Source organism: Saccopteryx leptura, chromosome 5, assembly GCF_036850995.1.
Source record: "Saccopteryx leptura isolate mSacLep1 chromosome 5, mSacLep1_pri_phased_curated, whole genome shotgun sequence".
In the NCBI taxonomy this organism is placed as follows: domain Eukaryota; kingdom Metazoa; phylum Chordata; class Mammalia; order Chiroptera; family Emballonuridae; genus Saccopteryx; species Saccopteryx leptura.
The window spans coordinates 62,829,021-62,850,297 of record NC_089507.1 but is presented as its reverse complement, the minus strand read 5'-3'; the positions used below and the strand labels follow the sequence as shown (position 1 = coordinate 62,850,297).

At 38.1% G+C, this 21,277-nt stretch overlaps 1 protein-coding gene across 2 annotated transcripts in view; it reads left to right on the top strand.

Annotated features, from left to right (window-relative positions):
* Positions 1 to 21,277, top strand: part of RASGEF1B (RasGEF domain family member 1B) — a 641,531-nt gene that overhangs the window by 480,260 nt on the left and 139,994 nt on the right. For both annotated transcript variants that reach the window (XM_066383864.1, XM_066383859.1), the window contains exon 4: positions 2,675 to 2,758. In XM_066383864.1, coding sequence (XP_066239961.1) covers positions 2,675 to 2,758 — 84 coding nt within the window. The remainder of the gene's footprint in view (positions 1 to 2,674; positions 2,759 to 21,277) is intronic.

Genomic DNA, 21,277 nt, shown 5'->3' with positions numbered 1-21,277 from the left:
AAACAGAATCATGTGTCCGGATCATCAAAACGGAACCTGTTATTTTTATTAAAAAAAAAAAAGTTGTCATCTCAAGCTGCCCTATTTTGGCCTTTATACCCTGGTGACATTCAATCTCAGAAGGGTGGGATTTGGTAACTGGATCCTGTGGAACTTTTATTCATGCTTTCACTAATATATTAGGGACCTGAGCTCATGGGGTTTGACAGTAATTAAACTTTGATGACTGGAACATGACCTGTGGAACGAGTTGCTAGTCTCAGTGTAACGCCTAATGGACAGAAATCCACACCGCTCAGAATGCAGTCAGAACCCTTTTTTCAGGTGAGGAGAAGAAGTCAGGGGTTTTGATGGCTTCTCCCGAGGGTAAACTGCAGGGCCTCTTCTCCAGGTATTATGCTTTGCCTTTCTAGACCACAGAGATCCTCAAAATTAGTCTCAAAATCCCTGTGAGATGTGTGTAAATAACACAAACCACATTTACAGGCAGGGCCACCCGGGTCGAAAGTACAAATAATTTGCCCAGGGTTAAGATAATTAGTAACAGCAGGGGTAGAGATTCCAGAGGGCCATTCTCAATTCCTTTGATAAGACCACTGAAAAATCTTTCAAGAAAATGGCCAATTAATGGACAGCAGGAGGTGGGCATGGGTCAATCCTAGTGGATTCAGTTTTAAAGGTCATTTTCATTTTATGAGGTTATTGGTACCTACAGTTAAGTTTGGTTTTTTTTGGTTTTTTTTTTTTTTTTCAGTAACAAGCCTCTTAATGTCTCCTCTAACAAGACTGAGAGTGAAAATGTGTGTAGTGAGAGAGCTGGGGTTGAAGGGAGCTGGGTCTGGTAAAGTGGAAATTAGTGATGACATAAAGATTCAGCAGCCAGAAGGAGAGAGTCCTCTGACAGAGTTGGAAGGCCAGGGGGCCCTGCCGCCATCGTGGCCATTCACATGCAGGTTCTTATTGATTCAGGCAGATGGTAAAGAAACAGTGGAGCCAAAAAATGGTGGGCCATTTTATTTATTAAAGTGTCCCACTGGCCCACGAGCAAGCACACAGGGCTCCCAACGCCCCAACGCAATCTCCAGCACCACAACCAGGAGAATCTTTTCCGAGTTTTCCTGGAATCAAAGCCCCCACCAGTTCTCAGCGGAGCACACAAAGCCCCTCACCTCTGTTCCCCTTCAGCACCTGGCCATCTTGGCTGCCTGCTTCCTCTGCAACAACATGGTCTCTGCCCAAAATGGCCTCCTAGCTCCTTCTTTTAAAACTTTTCGGCGCGAAAGCCCCTCCTCCAGCACACATTAGCATAACCAAGTCCCTTTCCAAGCAGGAAGGTAATTAACATTATCACCTGGGCAATGTAATCACATGGGCAGTGGCCATTTTTAACAATAAAAGTGAGCAAAACCAAGTAACACAAATTTTACAAACTTATTTGCCTAACAAGAGGGCACCTACAGGCATGTGTCAGTCTGTCCAAGCTGCTGTCACAAAGTGCCCCAGCCGGGGTGGTTTACAAACAGCAGAAAGTTATTTCTCACAGTCATGGAGGCTGGAAGTCTGACATCTCAGGGTACCAGCATGGTCAGGTGAGGTCCCTTTTTCAGGTTGTGAGTTTCTTATTGCATCCTCACATGGGAAAGGGGGCAAGCAAGCTTTCCAGGACCTCTTTCATAAAGACATTAATCCCACTCATGAGGACTCTGCCATAACGATTTAATCACTTCCCAAATGCCTTACCTCCTAAAACCATCACCTTGGGGATTGGGATTTTAACCTGTAGTCTTTGTGAGGACATGAATGTTCAGACCCCTGCAATGTGTAAGATGTGCATTGGATTAGGAAGGATACAGTGATCACTAAGACACCAGTCCTGTCCTTGGTTGCTAACCTTCCCAGCAGAGAATGACAGATTCTCTAATAGTAGTACCTGGATCCGGTGGTAGAAAAAAACTTATTCTGACACTAGTCAGATGTTGAGAAAAATAGCAAAATACTTCTTAGAGAATCTGAGCTGGGCTTCATAGCACAGGTAAGAAATCATGGGCAGATGTTGAGGAAAGGATATTCTAGGAACCAGGGACAGTGGGGAAAAAAACCCCAAAAAACAAAACACAGACTAGAGTCTGTTCGAGAAGTGTATGTATGGCTTGAGGATAAATTAAATTTGGGACAGAGTTGGAGCTAAAGCCCCTAGAAGTGGAAAAGAGCCACGTTTTTCAGTGTTCTAAAAAGCAAGCAGAGAACTTTTGAATAGGATTCCATATAGATCCAAAGATTTGAAAACCAAAAGTTAACTATGGTCAGTGTTTTTAGACAATGAGTTAGCAGTAAAGTTACTTTTAAAAAAAGATTCACATGGTCTGGTCTATTATGTTCTATGAAGATACCTTAACAGCTTAAACTGAAAATATTCTGCATTTATATCAACATGTGTGTATGAATTCCTTCAAAATGTCATAAATGGTTTTGTAACATGTCTCTGCACAAGGTTAAATGAGTTTGTACATATTGCAAGCTGAAGATGCCTGTGCAAAAATGCTGACTCGGGTATTTCAAGTGACAGCTATTCAGTTTTAGTGCTTGAGGCGCTATTGTGAGAAACAAGGACATGGCCATGCAGCAGGAAAACCAGCCGCGTCCCTGAAATCTCGCTGTGTTTCCTTTCTTACAGGAACAGCAATGGAAAACTTCGATGTACAGCAGTGTAACTCCAGTCTGCTTTGCAAGCCCTCTGATTGAGAAGCCAGTTGGCAAAGTAAGAATGGCACTGTTACTTGTTGAACAGTATGATTTCAGCCTGTTAGCTATTATTTCTTTTTGCCTCGAGCTATTTGGGAGAAATAATCAATTGAATTTCATAAGTGTGGCTGGTCAAATCCAAATTTTGAACTATTTGGTTGGCCCTTATGACACTTGTCCTTGGCAAAATGTTGAGAAGATGTTGATCTGAGATTTCCTTATCTCTGCTTTTGCCTCCATTTCCATCTGGATGCTGTCCTCCCCAATTCCCTTAATGTCCCAGTTTCTCAGCTCTGATTCTCTTTCCCCTGCCTGTCAGAACTTGTTAGAAGGAAAGAGGGTGCTTTCAGTAATTTATATTAGGTTCAGTACCTGGGACAATGCAAATTAAACTGAAAAAGAAAAAGATAAACAGGAGAAAAGATTCATTACTATGAACAAGAAGGCCTTTATAGAAAAGAAGTGAAGACCTAAAGAAGCAGTTATATTTGAGGCTTATGCACCATTTTAACAAAGAGTAATAAACCGTGGAGAAGTGACAAGAGAAAGAGGTTTGGGGCTTCTTGGGGCATTAAATTGTGAGAAACTGAACATATGGTATAAGTTAATGGAAGATAAGAGTTAGGATTTAATAAGGTTTGTTATGCAGACTCAAGTTGGTGGGGTTTTTTTTCTATTGATAAGAGTCATCTCTGGTGGTCAAGAGTTCTCTTCCTTCTGGTATAGAAGAAGAAGACACCTTTACAAATCTCTGTTGCCTCTACAAAAAGAAATGTATGCTCTACTTTTAGACAAAATGGGATGGAGCAGAGAAACATCTGCTGTTTCTCATTTGCCTTTGTTACCAAGCAAGGGCCCTCTGCCCTATGTGCACAGGAGCTAAAACTGTGACAAGGACTTTAGAGAAAAGAAAGGCTGATGGATTTATTGCTGAGTCGACTCCCAAGAGACAGAAAGCATCACCCAAGTCTGCTCCTCCATCTGGGGTCTGCAGAAATTTTGAGGATTAGGGAGAATAGGGTGACATGAGGTAATGCCGGTACGGTAAGTTTTGATTGGAGTGCTTTGGAACTTAGCTAGTTACGGTAGAGGGGCAAGGGGCAAGAAAAAGCACAGAGGAATTCCAATCTGGCAGAGTTTGATGTATTAAGTTTTTGATTTGTCCATATTTGATCTAGGCACACGATGGTCCTCCCTGAAGAGATTCTTGCTTCATGGAGGGCTCCGATGGCCATATTTTTATCACTTGAATCTATAGACTGAGAATTATTTGTTCCAGTTCATTCTGAGGACGGGGGTGGCACATGCACAGTGCTGTCTCCATAAAATAACTCAGAATTGAATTAATCCCCAATCTGCTTTAAGCAAGGAGAACCAGTTTTAAGCTGTTCAGTGTGGTTTGTGTGCTGATTCACCTTTGTCTCATAATAATCCTTGTGCCAAAGTGGCATATTTTGAGGTGGTAAATTCTGAATCCCTTCAACATATTAGTATGAAATCCATCCACCATGCTACCTCATTCAAACATATTAGCTATTTAAACTATTTTGTGAAAGATCTTGCCTCTGGAAGAGAAATTACAGGTTTTTGCCTGAACTGCTACAGCTCTGAACCTGAACCCTTAATGCCACCATGGAGTGTAGATGGTAAGAGTGTGGGCTCTCAGAAGCCAGACTGCCTGGGTTCAAATCCCAGCTCTATTATTCACTGACAATGTGACTTTGAGCAAGTCACCTATAAAAAGGGGCATCATAGTAGTATGTGCCTCATGGGACTGTCACCAGGATTAAATCATTTAATATAAATTCACAAGAAAAGGATTTTTCAAAATTTATTTTGAACTCTACAAATTATTCAAATGAATTTAATGAATGAATAAATAAAAAACAATACATATAGTAAGCTCACCAACTGTCCTTTGCTACAGTCATACATCTCTAGACTGCACACATGTAATCCAGGGTCTAGAATGAAATATAGTCATAGGACAAGTCAAAGACAAACAACAATTCTTTCTTTCCAATTCATAGATACATGTGGGCAGAACCAGAATTTTTGCAGTTTTTAAAGTGAAACAAATCAATTTCCCTGCAAGTCCTGGTAATTCTGCCTTGGTGGCTAGCCCTGCAAGGTAGCTGTCTGCATAGTGTGGAGTCCCAGAGCCCAGACCTGGCTGAACAGGAAGCCTCCAGGTTGTGCTGCCAGCTCTGCTGATATTTTGCAGCCACAGCAGGGGAGCGACTGGAGCTTCCTGGGACTAAGTTTCTGTGAGGTCTGCACTTTCCCTCTGCTGACTTCAGTTCAAGTGAGAAGAGTATCATTTGGCCCAAAGACTAAAACAACAAATAAACAAAACACGCCCCGAACATCACCAAGTGTGTAGCAATTGCTCCAACACTCACCATCTTGCCCCTGCCTCTGTCCCCTCCCGCCCCTCTTATTTTGATTTTGTTCATATTATAGACCCTAAATAGACCACCACTTTGTGAGGATGGAAAGAAACCATTTAAATGGCTTAGGTCAGAAGTCAATGAACCCCAGAGGGTCTCTTCTGACTAAATTTTATTTCAATTCAATAGTGAGCCCCGTGTTTACTCCATGTTTTCCTAGACCTGAACAGAAGCACTAACAGCAGCATAAAGGGAGTGACTTTCGGGGATGCTTTTCAGAGAGCAGAGACAATCAAGTGCAATATGGTCACTCCTGGCTTAGTGATATTTTGCTATGGGATTCTCGCTCTTCAACCTCACTGAGGCAGGGTTAGCACGCAGGTGTCCACATGACACCAGGACTTGTTTGGAATTGAGCAGGATTGCTCTCAAAGGATATTCTTGCTCTCCTCTCTCCCCATAGTTCCAGATTCTGGGCTCAATGCTCTTGCATTAAATACTGTAATGAACTCCCTTTGCAATCAGCTGTTATCTCTCCACCTGAAGAGGGAAAAGGATTCCGAAGATGTAAGCAAAGTCAAGCTTTAATTATAGGGGTCAATGCAAGGCAGCATTTTGGGTGGATAATTGAAACCTGTAATTAATCTGCCCAGAATTCAAACTCTGTCATTGTCAGGAAGCTTTCTGTTGGGTGAAAGGCTGGCTATAAACTGGACCCAGATGTGATTTTTGTCACCCAAATTATGGTGCCCCAAACTGAACCAGGAACCCAAATTACCTCATTTCCCCATGTATAAGACGCACCGTTTTTCAAAAAAATTGGGGTCTAAAAACTGGATGCGTCTTATACAGTGGTGGTAGATGTTTTTTACTTGCATTTCTCGCTTTTTCATGGTTGTTTGTGAGCTCATTGTTGAAAACAGTGATTTGTCATGAGACACAGTTGAGGACAAGCTAATGGATGGGAGTTTTGACAGTGATGAGGAGTTGTATGAATTTTATGATGAATAAAACTTGAGTTCACTAACTTTATATAATACATTTCTTTTCAAACTTTGGGCCCCAAAATTAAGGTGCATTTTATACATGGGAACATCTTATACGTGGGGAAATATGGTACCTTGCCGTGAAAGAGAAAAGGTGTGTGAAAAGCTTGGGATGAAAAACAAAGGGTTCCAGAGTGAACTCATAAAAGAAAAAAAAAGATGTTTTGGAGCCAACTGCAGCCTTTCAACTAAATGATAACTTTTTAATTAATAGTTATGATTATTGGATAGGAATAAAGGAGAGAAACTTCTTGGAGCAAAGAGGGAGGCCAGCAAAATCACTGGGCACAGGTAGGCAGGCCTGGGGTAGGTGGTCTCCACCCTCAAATTAAGAGGCCTTGTGTGTTTTATTTTACATAGTTGTAGCCAGAACCTTCTGAATGGAGCACATAAATTTATGTAAATAAGAATGCAAATGATAATAATATGCGTCTTGGGATTTCTAGGGGATACCCTGGCAGCTTTGTCTTTCTTATCTTCATAACTGCTAAATATTATGTTATGAAAAATCAAAATTAACTTATCATCCCTAATCCTACAATGTTATAACTGAGGACTTTATTTGTAATTTATAGGAGATATTCTGGAGAGTGAATTAAGACTATTTGAATGTATTTGACAATAAGAATGTTACCCCCAAATGATTGCACAGGGTAACAGTAAATGCAAAAGGGCTTTCAGGATTTCAATAAATTAATGGCAGATCCAAAGTGGACTTCTGAAAGGGAATTAGACAATGATGGCAGAGACAAATGCAGGGATTTAGGGAAATAGGTAACATTAGAGGATGACATTAAATTCAACTACCAGACTCTCCCACAAAATTCTCATTGATGCTCCTGGCAAGACAAGAAACTGGGCTGAAAGAAGCCTTATTTCAACTCAGCAAAGCCTTGTGCAGATCATGCCAAGGCGGAACAACCCGGGAAAGTGCCACGACCTCTGCAGATTACACAGAACACACAAGCAGATGGAGTCGTCTTGGAGTAGGAGCTGCCTATGACCATGGCTCTGCCAACCTACCTTTCTCGAAAGAATTTAGGTGACTGGTAAACCTGTCTACAATCAAAGGAGATGTAACTGTAACACATTATTTGACTTGACCAGAGAAAATGGAGAGAGAAACCGCCTTGAAGGGTAGCAGCGCTTTTAAATGGCTGGCTGGCTAAGAAAGTAAACAAAGCTTCCTCCGCCTTCGGCCTCCGTGTTTCTGGGTGAGTGAAGGGAAACTGGAGGAGCTAAGTGGAAGTAACTGGATAAACAACAGATAAAAAGAAAGGAACTGGTGAACTCAGAATCAACACAATAGAGAGCTGCTTTATTTCAAACTTGGGAGGCATCTGTGGGAAGAAAAGAAATACAGGTGTCCCTCTTTATAGCTTGATCTTTAGCTCCTTTTTTGCACTGGAGAATTTTTCTTACCAAAGGAAAGTTTGTCTTCGCAAATGGGTCATGTTAAGAGTAGTTTTTTAAATCACAGCCCATTGAAAATTATTGAACACTCATTACATCATTATGTCATGGCTGGTTCTGGAGAAACCTTGGGACTTAATATTTTAGGATCTCAATGACCCAAGAAGGTGAAAAAACATCTTCTATTATACCCGTTATAGTCCATGTCGTTTCTCTCCATTGTCTCCTTTCACAAAGTAGTCTGTGGCCTACTGCTTGCTGCTTGAATAACATGATGTTTAAATATTAGGTAAATGTTTTGTGAATAGCCCCCTCCACACACAAACATAATCTCCAGACCCTTACTATTGGGGACTACCCATGATCAAAGGAGTCATACTTGTATTGCAGAACTCCTGTTTACTCTATCCTTGTCTCAATGTGCTGAAACTTTCCCATTCACACTACCCCAATTTTTCTCCCAGAACCCAGCTTGAAAATATCAACTGGAACTTCTGATGGAAAATGCTAAGTAAAAATACTTGTCAGGTCTATGATTGACATAGAAAGAAACTACTTTGTCCCACTCGTGAGTAGGGAAAAAAGATGATCTAAGACTAGCCTAGCGTACATATGCTCTCTATTCACATAGATGAGAAAAAAAAGTAATATTACTAAATTCTGAGAAATAACATTACGCAATTATCAGCAGAATACAGTTTATACAGTTTTGCTACCTTCCCAATACCCTAGGTACCCTGAGCAAGCCAAAAGAGAGGAAGCCCTTCTTGAAAATATTGCATTCTAAGCATTCTGTGCCAGCCAGGCATTCACTAAAAAATAAACAGACACTGAATGCCTTCCATGTGTTAGGCAGTGAACTATAAATGGTAATCCAGGGCAATTTGGAATAAGTTATAACAACAATAATAATTATTATAATAGCTACTATTGTTTAAGAACTCCGTGCCAAGCTAACGTAAGTTCTTTATATGTAGTCTCTCATTTCATGGCTTTACTGGTGAAATCTAGAGATGATAAAGAACTCTGCTCAAGGTCACAGAGTAATAAATGACAGAGTTGCCATCCCAAACGAGGCATGCCTGACTCAAGTACCTATGCCCAAACCACCTACCAGAGAAATGTTTTTTTCTTCTTTTATTTCAGTGACCTCTTATCTATTCCTAGTTGAAATATAATCAAAGTTTGCTGAGAGGACACAGAAGGATGCCCTAAAAAAGTATGACCTGACTTATATGATATTTTGGGTCTCTCTGACTACAGAGTTTCATTTTCATCTTCCAAAAGGCCTCAGTTATATATAGCAACCTGCACAAGTGGGAAATGATGTGCAAGCATGCAGCATTAGGTTGTCCCTTTAAAGGCACTTGCTTTACAAAGAACTTTAAAAGGGGTATGGCTGCAAAGATATCGCCATGAGGTGACTCAGATGAAAATAGTATTCCTCAGAAGCCATTCCAGACAATTTGGTGTCCCAGTTTACCTCCTCTGGGAGAAGGAGGCTCAGTGCTCACACAATCTGTGAGGCTATGCATTTAATTTTAAGAACTTTAACATTCAATGAAGAGTCCAAATGGTATTAGTAACATTCAATTTAACAAAAGAATCAGAATAAAGCCTAAAATCTCCACTCGCTACTAATGCCTGTTAAGTTTTTCATATTAGCATCTGGGTACCTAATGAAATAAATGAGTACGAATGAAATGAGCAGAGAGCAGATGGCATAAAAATTTATGGTCTGAGGAGTAGGGCGGTAATTAGTGGTGTGATGAACTCCCCAATTGTGTCTATGTTTTTAAAGGTTATTTCCTGCATTTTATGAAAGATGGGGAATTACACTTGGGCCCCCATAGAACTTGGTGTTTATTAATATGGACATTTATTTTAGCCTACCTTACTTAAAGTTGGCTGAGTGCATGTCTGTCTTTTTCGGGGACTTGTAATCAGCATGGCTGGCGGCTTGGATGGAACAGGATTGTGCCTTGTTCATGATTTATGTCCCCAAAGTGCCAAACATAATTCTTTCCATATTGAAGCTGCTTGCTAAGAAGGAGAGAGAAGTAGTAGAAAAAGAAAGGGAAAGAAATTCTCATGTTGTTGGATCTGAGATTGCCGTTTTCTGATTACCTAGAATCAGGCTGCCTTTTTTTAAAGTGCCTTCAGAAACCTCTCTAATGAATGCTTAGTGAAGAAATTCAACTTTACCTTAAAAGACATTTGTGTACAGAATAACTCTTAAAGGGTTCTATTCATTTGCAAGAGGCAGACACTGCAATTTTTACACTAAGAACTGCCAAAGAGAACCAGCCAGGAGAGACATGTTGAGATTAAAACAAAACAGAAGCTAGAGAGAGGGAGAGAGGAAGTTGTTTCCTTTTGTCACTACACCAGTGAAAGTGATCTTGCCACGGTCGGCAGGAAAATCCTAACTGCTAAACCCAGAGCACATTTCAATTCTTCTCTAACTTGATGCAATTGACCTCTTGAAAGCTGTTCCTCTCTTGGCTTTTATGAGAGCTGACTTCTACTTCTCATTTGACCTCAGTCTCTTTTGCTGTTTCATTCTCCCTCAATAATAAATACCTCTGATTTTGTGTTCCCCAGTGTTCCACTCCTGGCGTGCTTTTTTTTTTTTTTTATCAACCCTGTCTCCCTGAGCAATTTTCTTGATTTTCTTATTTCATTTGTTCAACATGTTTAGAACTGAATTAGTTAGCTTCTCTTTTCCTTCTTTTGATTATTCTGCTCTACAGATGTTCTGTTTCTTTTTCAATGAATGCTGGCACCTTCTACCTAATAATTCAAACCAGGTACTTGAGCATCATCTATAATTCTTCCCTCTCCCTCCTCTGCTCAGTCAGCCACCCCATTCAGATGATACTAAATCTTTAACATTCATACTCTCCTTTCCCATTGTGATTGCTATGACTGAAGCCTTCATCATCTCTCATCTGATTGCTGATGAGCCCTCTAACTGATTTCCCTATCTTCATTCTAATCTACTTTTTTCAGTACCTCCCCAATACCACTACAGAGTTATCCTTTCAAATTGAAAATATGATCAAGTTACTTACTTGACTGAGAGGTAAAGTGGCTTCCTATAGACTATTGAGTGAGTCTGAATCTCTCTGAATAGCAGAAGAGACATGTATGAAATACCTACCCCCACCTCTCCTCCCCAGTCTCAGCTCCCAATGCACATTCCCTGGAATTCTACTCACTACTCTCTACATCATGATTCTGGGCCCTTGTGCATGCTAATCCCTCTACTTGTTCCTGCCTCATTCCCTTCTCTTCTTCAAAGTCTATTTTACAATTCACTTATACTTTTCTCCAACCCTCCTTTAACCTCTATTTCTACTTTTCAATTGTACTTTGTATGTTTTCTTTTACAGCCTTGTTCTCAACTTGTTGAGATTGTTTGCTTGTATTTCTGTCTCCTTGCAGTAATGGAGGATGTTTCTCATCTCTGTACTCCTCAATGTGTGGCAGAATGTATGGCATATGCTAGGCACTAAATGGACTGGAAATCCTATCTATGCTTGTGAATACCTGTCTCATCATTTCACCACATTCCCAGAATTCAAAGCTCATGCAAACCCACAATTGAGAACTCTTCTACCCAAATACAGGCTTCAGAATTCTCTTGGATAATGTACCTGACTCTAAACTTTCATTGATAAGGAAAGATAAATATTCCTTACAGATGATTAATACTGATTATTATGTTGGAACTCATCATAAGTAAAGGAAAGATTTTTATCAGTTAGAGGCCATGAAGATAGCACCTTAGAGAAATAACACAACTGAAAATTGGAGGCAGACAACACCAAGTCTAGACTCAACCAACTCTACAAATAACACACTGAAACACACAGACATAATGAGAAGACAGAGAAGTGCAATCCAAATGAAACCACAAGAGAAACCCCCAGGAAATGAACTTAGTGATATGAAAATAACCAAACTTCTAGATGCAGAGTTTAAAATAATGACTGTTAGGATGCTTAAGGATCTTAGAACAACAATGGATGGTCATTACAAACACCAAAATAAAGAAATAGCAAGTATAAAAAAGGACATTGAAATATTAAAAAAGAATCAGTTGGAGATGACAAATACAATATCAGAAATGAAGACCACAATGAAAGGAATTAAAAACAGGATGGATGAAGCTGAGGATCGAATCAGCGAGTTAGAGGACAAGTTGAATGAAGGCATGGAAGCGGAGCAGAAAAAAGAAAAGAGATTCAAAAAGTCTGAGGAAACTCTAAGAGAGCTCTGTGACAACATGAAGAGAAATAACATCTGCATCATAGGGGTTCCTGAAGAAGAAGAAAAAGAACAAGGGATAGAGACTTTGTTCAATCATATCATAGCTGAAAACTTCCCTAAATTAATGCAGGAGAAACTCTCACAAGTTCAAGAAGCACAAAGAACTCCATTAAAGAGAAACCCAAAGAAATCTACACCAAGACACATTATAATTAAAATACCAAAGCTAAGTGATAAAGAGAAAATATTAAAAGCTGCTAGAGAAAAAAAAAAAGCTATCACCTACAAAGGAGCCCCCATAAGGATGACATCTGACTTCTTAACAGAAACACTTGAGGTCAGAAAGGAATGGCAAGAAATATTCAAAGTAATGCAGAACAAGAACGTACAACCAAGACTACTTTATCCAGCAAGGCTATCATTTAAAATCAAAGGAGAAATAAAAAGCTTCCCAGACAAAAAAAAAAAAAACTCAAGGAATTCATTACAACCAAACCAATGCTGCAGGAAATGTTAAGGGGCCTGTTGTAAACAGATCAAAGTGGGAAAAGAATATAGAAAAGAGGAATACAGCTTTAAAGAATAAAATGGCAATAAACAACTACATATCAGTAATAACCTTAAATGTAAATGGATTAAATGATTGAATCAAAAGACATAGGGTAGCTGCATGGATAAGAAAACAGGACCTGTACATATGCTGTCTATAACAGACACACCTTAAAACAAAAGATGCACATAGACTGAAGGTAAAAGGATGGAAAAATATTTCATGTAAATAGAAATAAAAAAAAAGCTGGGGTAGCAATACTTATATCAGACAAAATGGACTTTAAAACAAAGACTATAGTAAGAGATAAAGAAGGCCACTACATAATGATAAAGGGAGCAACCCAACAGGAAGATATAACCATTATAAATATTTACGCTCCTAATATAGGAGCACTTAAATATATAAAGCAGATTTTGATGGATGTAAAGGATGAGATCAACAGCAATACTATAATAGTAGGGAATCAATACTCCACTAACATCACTAGATAGATCCTCAAGAAAGAAAATTAACAAAAAAAGAAATAGCAGACTTAAAGGACACACTATATCAACTGGATTTAATAGATATCTTCAGAACCTTTTACCCTAAAGCAGCAGAATATACATTCTTTTCAAGTGCTCATGGTACATTCTCTAGGATAGACCACATGTTAGGGCACAAAAGCGGTCTCAACAAATTTAAAAAGATTGAAATCATATCAAGCATTTTCTCTGATCACAATGGCATGAAACTAGAAATCAACCACAACAGAAAAACTCAAAAATTCTCAAACACATGGAAACTAAATAGCAGGTTGTTAAATAATGAATTAACAATGATATCAAAGAAGAAATAAAAAAATTCCTAGAAACAAATGATAATGAGCATACAACAACTCAAAATTTATGTGACACAGCAAAAGCAGTACTGAGTGGGAGGTTCATAGCACTACAGGCATACTTTAAGAAGCTAGAAAAAGCTCAAATAAATAAATTAACCCTGCATCTAAAAGAACTAGAATGAGAACAGCAAGTAAGGCCCAGATGTAGAGAAGGAAGGAAATAATAAATATCAGAGTGGAAAAAAATGACATGGAGGCTAAAGAAACAATACAGAGGATCAATGAAACCATGAGCTGGTTCTTTGAAAAGGTAAACAAGATCAATGAACCTTTACCTAGACTCACCAAGAAAAAAAGAGAGAGGACTCAAATAAAATTAGAAATGAGAGTGGAGAAATAACAACTGACACTACAGAAATACAAAATATTGTAAGAAAATACTATGAAGAACTGTATGCCAAAAAACTAGACAACCTAGATGAAATGGACAAATTCCTTGAAACATACAATCTTCCAAAAATCAATCTGGAAGAATCAGAAAACCTAAACAGACCGATTACTACAAATGAGATTGAAACAGTTATCAAAAAAACTCCCAACAAAGAAAAGTCCTAGGCCTAAAAGCTTCACAAGTGAATTCTACCAAATATTCAAAGAATTAACTCCTATCCTACTCAAGCTATTTCAAAAAATTCAAGAGGAAGGAAGACATCCAAGCTCCTTCTATGAGGCAAGCATAATTCTGATTCCAAAACCAGGCAAAGACAACACAAAGAAAGAAAATTATAGGCCAATATCCCTGATGAATATAGATGCTAAAATGCTCAACAAAATATTAGCAAACCGGATTCAGCAATATATTAAAAAAATCATACACCATGATCAAATGGGATTTATTCTGGGGAGGCAAGGCTGGTACAATATTTGCAAATCAGTCAATGTGATTCATCAGATAAACAAAAGGAAGGAGAAAAACCACATGATAATTTCAATAGCTGCAGAAAAAGCATTTGATAAAATCCAGCACCCATTCATGATCAAAACTCTCAGCAAAGTAGGAATACAGGGAACATATCTCAACATGATAAAGGCCATCTATGACAAACCCACAGCCAACATCATACTCAATGGGCAAAAATTAAAAGCAATTCTCTTAAGATCAGGAACAAGGCAGAGGTGCCTCACCACTCTTATTCAACACAGTCCTGGAAGTCCTAGCCACAGCAATCAGACAAGAAGAAGGAATAAAAAGCATTCAAATTGGAAAAGAAGATGTAAAGCTATCATTATTTGCAGATGATATGATATTATATATAGAAAACCCTAAATTCTCAGTCAGAAAACTACTGGACCTGATAAATGAATTCAGCAAGATGGCAGGATATAAAATTAATACTCAGAAATCAGAGGCATTTTTATACACCAACAATGAACTGTCAGTAAGAGAAATTGAGGAAACAATCCCCTTCACTATTGCAACCAAAAAGATAAAGTACCTAAGAGTACATTTAACCAAGGAGACTAAAGACTTGTACTTGGAAAATTATAAAACATAGATAAAAGAAATGAAGGAAGATACAAACCAGTGGAAGCATATACCGTGCTCATGATTAGGAAGAATAAACATCATTAAAATGTCTATATTCCCAAAGCAATTTATAAATTCAATGCAATACCAATTAAAATACCAATGATATTCTTTAAAGATAATAGAACACATATTCAAAAATTTATATGGAACCAGAAAGAACACAAATAGCCTCAGCAATCTTGAAAAGGAAGAATAAAGCGGGAAGTATCACACTTCCTGATATCCAGTTATACTACAAGGCCATTGCACTCAAAACAGCCTGGTACTGGCATAAGAACAGGCATACAAATCAATGGAACAGAACAGGGAACCAAGATATAAACCCACACCTTTATGAACAACTGTTATTTGACAAAGGAGATAAGAGCATATAATGGAGTAAAGACAGCCTCTTTAATAAATGGTGTTGGGAAAATTGGACATCTACGTGCAAAAAAATGAAACTAGACCACCAACTTGCACCATTCACAAGAAAAAACTCAAAATGGATAAAAGACTTAAATATAAGCCGTGAAACCATAAGCATCTTAGAAGAAAACATAGGCAGTAAGCTATCTGACATCTCTTGCAGTAATATATTTGCCGATTTATCTCCACTGGCAAGTGAAATAAAAGACAGGATAAACAAATGAGACTTTATCAAACTAAAAAGTTTTTGCACAGCTAAAGACAATAAGAACAGAATGAAAAGAAACTACACAATGGGAGAACCTATTCGATAGTATGTCTGATAAGGGGTTAATAACCAAAATTTATAAAGAACTTGTAAAACTCAACACCAGGAAGACAATTCAATCAGAAAATGGGCAAAAAAACTGAATAGACACTTCTCCAAAGAGGACCTACAGATGGCCAATAGGCATATGAAAAAATGCTCAACATCACTAATCATTAGAGAAATGCAAAATAAAACCACAATGAGATATCACCTCACACCAGTCAGGATGGCGCTCATCAACAAAACAACACAGAATAAGTGCTGGTGAGGATGTGGAGAAAAGGGAACCCTCCTGCACTGCTGGTGGGAATGCAGACTGGTGCAGCCACTGTGGAAAACAGTATGGAGATTCCTCAAAAAATTAAAAATTGAACTGCCTTTTGACCCAGCTATCCCACTTTTAGGAATATACCCCAAGAACACCATACCATTGTTCCAAAAGGAGAAATGCACCCCCATGTTTATGGCAGCATTGTTCACAATAGTGAAGATCTGGAAACAGCCTAAGTGTCCGTCAGTGGATGAGTGAATTAAAAAGCTTGGTACATATATACTATGGAATACTACTCAGCCATAAGAAATGATGACATCGGATCTTTTACAACAACATGGATGGACCTTGATAACATTATACTGGGTGAAATAAGTAAATCAGAAAAAACTAAGAACTATATGATTCTATACTTAGATGGGACATAAAAATGATACTCAGAGACATGGACAAGAGTGTGATGGTTATGGGGGGGAGAAAGGGGGGTGGTGGGGAGGAGCACAAAGAAAATCAGATAGAAGGTGATGGAAGACAATTTGACTGAAAAAAAGATAATAAAAAAAAAAGAGCACCTTAGCCAATGTGAATTCACTCATTAACTGATAACAATCATAACTGAGGAAGATAGGCATATTACCTCAGTTAGGTAATTCAACCAGATCTATTTTATTAACGAGTATTGCAATGAGCGTTAAAACTGCCTCTGTGCCTTTGGAAGCAAGAGTGGTTGTGGCTAGTGTTTCCAGATGCTGTCTGTACAAAGAGAAAGAAAAGTGGTTCCTGGATCATTCCTGAAAGAAAGTTTGCCCTTTTGTACTTTAAAAATACCTAACCAGGCCCTGGCCAGTTGGCTCTGCAGTAGAGCGTTGGCATGGTGTGTGGAATTCCCAGGTTTGATTCCTGTTCAGGGCACACAGGAGAGGCACCCATCTGCTTTTCCACCCTTCCCCCTCTCCTTCCCCCCCGCCCCCTCTCTCTCTCTCCCTTTCCCGCAGCCAAGACTCTATTGGAGCAAAGCTGAACCGGGTGCTGAGGATGGCTCCATCGCCTCTGCCTCAGGCACTAGAATGGCTCTGGTTGCAACAGAGCAATGCCCCAGATGGGCAGAGCATAGCCCCCTAGTGGGCATGCTGGGTGGATCCTGGTCAGGCACATGTGGGAGTCTGTCTTACTGCCTCCCTACTTCTAACTTCAGAAAAATACAAAAAAAAAATTACCTAACCATTTTATAATTAGGCATTCTGATAGGGAAACACTAAGTGTGAAAATATGAGAGCTTTCTACATATGAATTTAAATGACCCACAAAGAAGAGTTTGTAGCTCTAAAATTTACATCCTGAAGTATTAGTTAATGCTGGTAATTGTAATAATAAAATTTAGTGATATACTTATTCTAGAAAAGGTAAGATATAAAAATAATCAAGAATCATCATTTTTATAAGAACAACATACATTTATAACTATAAAATCAAAATTTTTATGAAATATAGTAGATAAACATTAGTTGATCAATAGTGCTAAGTATTCTGGGAGATGTTAAAGAAGTTATTTTTGTCTTAAGGGATATAGAATACCTGACAAGCATTGGAAGGTGATTTAAATGTCATCTAGTCCAAATTCTCTTCTGATGCTTAAATCTACTCTAACACCTGCCAAACCTCCTGTGACTATCTCCTGTGAATGTTAGAATGCGCTTTCTAACTAATCTCCTGAGGCAATTCATTTCATATTTCCATAGCTCTTATTATTCATGATAATAAATAAAATTTGCTGAGTACTTATGTTGTGCCAGACACCAGGCTATTTTATCTTCCAAATGCCTATGTAATCTTTATCGGAACTTTAAAAAATGGTGCTGTTATTATATCCATTTTATACATGAGGGAGAAACAGACATAGCAATGTTGGCCAATTGCTCAATATCACACAGTTGGTAAGTCAAGGACCCAACTTTGAATACACAGTTTGTATTCTTAAACAGTATACATATGCTATGATTTTATTAACCTATGTCACTCCACTGAATTTAATTTAAAAAAACCAGTATACATATGAAGTCTCTCTAACTCAACTTCATCTCTATGTTGACCTGAAATTTACCTTCTTATAGCTTTTACTCATTGGTCTTAATTTTTAATGAGATGTCCAGTTCCTTTCCACATGATAACTCTTCAAATATTTGGAGATGGTTATCTTATTCAATCTTCCTTCTCGGTCTTTCTACTGGAAAAACAATTGCATTGCCTTCTATTTTTCCTTGTGTGAGATGGTTTCTAGGCCCTCAGCATAATGCTTACTGTCCTTGGGCAAACCCCGCTTTGGGGTCTTATATATCATATTTAACACAGCATAAAGCCACATTAGCTTTGTTGGAGGAGTGAAAACACAGGCTGAGTTGTATACTTGTGTTTTATATTAGGTCTACCGGAAAGTTCTGTCCATTTCTATCACAACAAGTTTCGACACGTAAGCACATGTTTATTTGGCGCATGTGTGCCTCTCTATTTTTATCACTTACTGTATACATACTGACGTAGTAAATTAACTAAAACAAAGTTGATTCATGTTAGTCTTATGTGTGAAGTGATAGTGTACCCATGGCTACTGATAAAGTTCATTTACGCCACTGTATTTTATACAAATTTCAACAAGGAAGAAATGCTACAGAAGCATGTCTGTCGCATCCACCATATTCCCCGGACTTAGCACCCTCCGACTTCACTTGTTTTTATCCTTACAAAATTTTTTGAAGGGCAAAAAATTCAAAAATGAAGAAGATATCAAACAAGCACTGGTTCAATTTTTCACATCAAAAGATAAAACATTTTTCAAAAATGGGACATACAAATTGCCCTCACGCTGGCAAGAAATCATTAATAATAATAGCAATTATATTATTTAATAAAGTTTATTGATGGTAAGAAAAATTTGTATTTTGTTTTATTCTAAAAACGGACAGAACTTTCCGGTAGACCTTAATATATACTGTATTATTAAGCTATATATTTGCTGTCTTGTATTCACTCAGTTGATTCCTGAACTTGAATTTAAAGCTTTGTACTTACTTCAGTTATATTTTATCTTAATAGCATAGTTTATTGTTCTAGATTGCTAAAATTTTTTAGAATCAAGATTCTGCCATCAAAATTTTTCCCTTTGTATTCATAATGTTTGCCATGTATTAAGCCATCCCAAACATAGTGGATTAAAATAACAATTTGACTCTTAATTCTGTGTCAGTTCTTAGGCTGTGCTTAACTAAGCAGTTCTTTTGGAATTGATGGGCTTGCTTATGCATCTGTGGTCAGCTACTAGGTCAGCTGAGCGCTGGTGAGTCTAGAGCAGGGGTCCCCAAACTACGGCACGCGGGCCGCATGCGGCCCCCTGAGGCCATTTATCCGGCCCCCACTGCACTTCCGGAAGGGGCACCTCTTTCATTGGTGGTCAGTGAGAGGAGCATAGTTCCCATTGAAATACTGGTCAGTTTGTTGATTTAAATTTACTTGTTCTTTATTTTAAATATTGTATTTGTTCCCGTTTTGTTTTTTTACTTTAAAATAAGATATGTGCAGTGTGCATAGGGATTTGTTCATAGTTTTTTTTATAGTCCGGCCCTCCAGTGGTCTGAGAGACAGTGAACTGGCCCCCTGTGTAAAAAGTTTGGGGACCCCTGGTCTAGAGGCACCTCAGTGGCGATAGATGGCTAGTCTCTACTCTACATATTTTCTCATCCTCCAGCGGGCTAGCTCATTATCCACATGTTGGAAGAAGGGTCTCAAGACAGCAAATGAAACCAAGGAAGGCCCATGAGTCCTAAGCTCAGGAAAGGAACATTATTATATTTCTTGAATTCTATTAGCAAGGCCAGCAACCTTCGAAGGTCAGGGAAATAGACTTCGTCTCTTTATAGAAGGAGCTTCAAAGTCACTTTACAGAGGACCTATATATAAGGAAACATGACAATTGTGTCCATTTTTTAAATCTACCACACTTTCAGGGTCATGCCATCTGTGGATTTGATAAGTACATAATCAAAATTACCCTTTAAAAATTCATATGAATTTTAACTCATTAAGATTTTAAAGTCCTATGCAGCATACTGCTTTTGCTTTTCTACTCCAGTTAGACAACCATAACAAATACACTGTAAACAGTGAGAGAAAAGAATTGCTAAACGATTTCATTCTCTTTCTAAAGAGGCATAACTTAAAGAACAAAGAGATCTACAAGGGCTACCACAAGGAAAATGCTGTAGATGAGTTTAAACTTGATCTGGATTTGACAAATAAAAATAAAAAAGGCTAGAACATGTATGGGGAAAGAGAAGTGAGAAAGCGTTCAGTTGAGGAATTAGCATGTGCAAAAACACACTGGATCAGAGCATAGACTAGAGTGAACATTGAAGAGTTTCTCGGAAGAATGAGTAGTCAGAGAAAGAGTGGCTAAGTGGTATCTATAATGCAATCCAGAACTCAGAAGTAGGAAGTTGATTTTTATTTTTAGCATTAGTGAACTATAAATATTTCTTGAGCAAAAAAATAATGTGACTAAAATTTTTGCGCAACCAGCCTAAACCTAGTTGAAACGGGACATTTTTGGAATCAGCTTTTTAAATTCTTAATTAAAACTAAATACCTAATACCATTTTTCTTAAGGTAGTACAAAAAAAAACTTAAGTAATTAATTACCCTGCCAATAAGTTTTATTTCTGCCAAATTAAGGAGCAGACAGAAGGTGCCAACATGTGGGAAGAGGCAAATATCTTCTTTTTCTCAAAGAGAAGAAAAGGACATGTAACTAATTCTGCTTAAATTTGACTAATTTAGGTCATGTGTAAAGAATTTTCAAGAGTATTTCCCTCAGTGACAAAATGAACATCTGTAGAAATAAAAAGCTGACATTTTCAAGATTCAAAAACTTAGTAATTGAATAAAACCTTGTGTAACCAAAAAGTCTTTGTTTTCCATTAGAGTACAGAAGTGCTACTTACTGTAAGAGAACAGAACAAACACCCCAACCTTCATCAATCTTCTCCTTAGTCTGAGTCCCACTGTAAATAATGGAATCTCTCTGTAATCAAGGTTTAAAAAAAACTCCACATAATAAAATCCTGGGAGCATATTTAATGATCTGCTATAGTAATAGAGTAAGACTTTCTAAACTTAAAATCATATATCAGAACACCAGTGCACTAATGGATATAGGAAACAATTTTCAGTGACCATTAAAACTGTTAGCTCAAACATTAATTAGGAATTTTATAAAGGAGAGGGCAGGCTGACAATACCTGCAAGCACTAATTAATTTTAACATCACTAAAAGTGGGACACTCAGACATTGTGTGTCCCACAACATAATGGAAAAGGAGGTTTACAGCTCCGCCTATGAAGTATTCTGACCCTCAAATTGAATCAGAAGTCTATCAAGTCTGTAGCTTTAGCACTTGGTACAAAC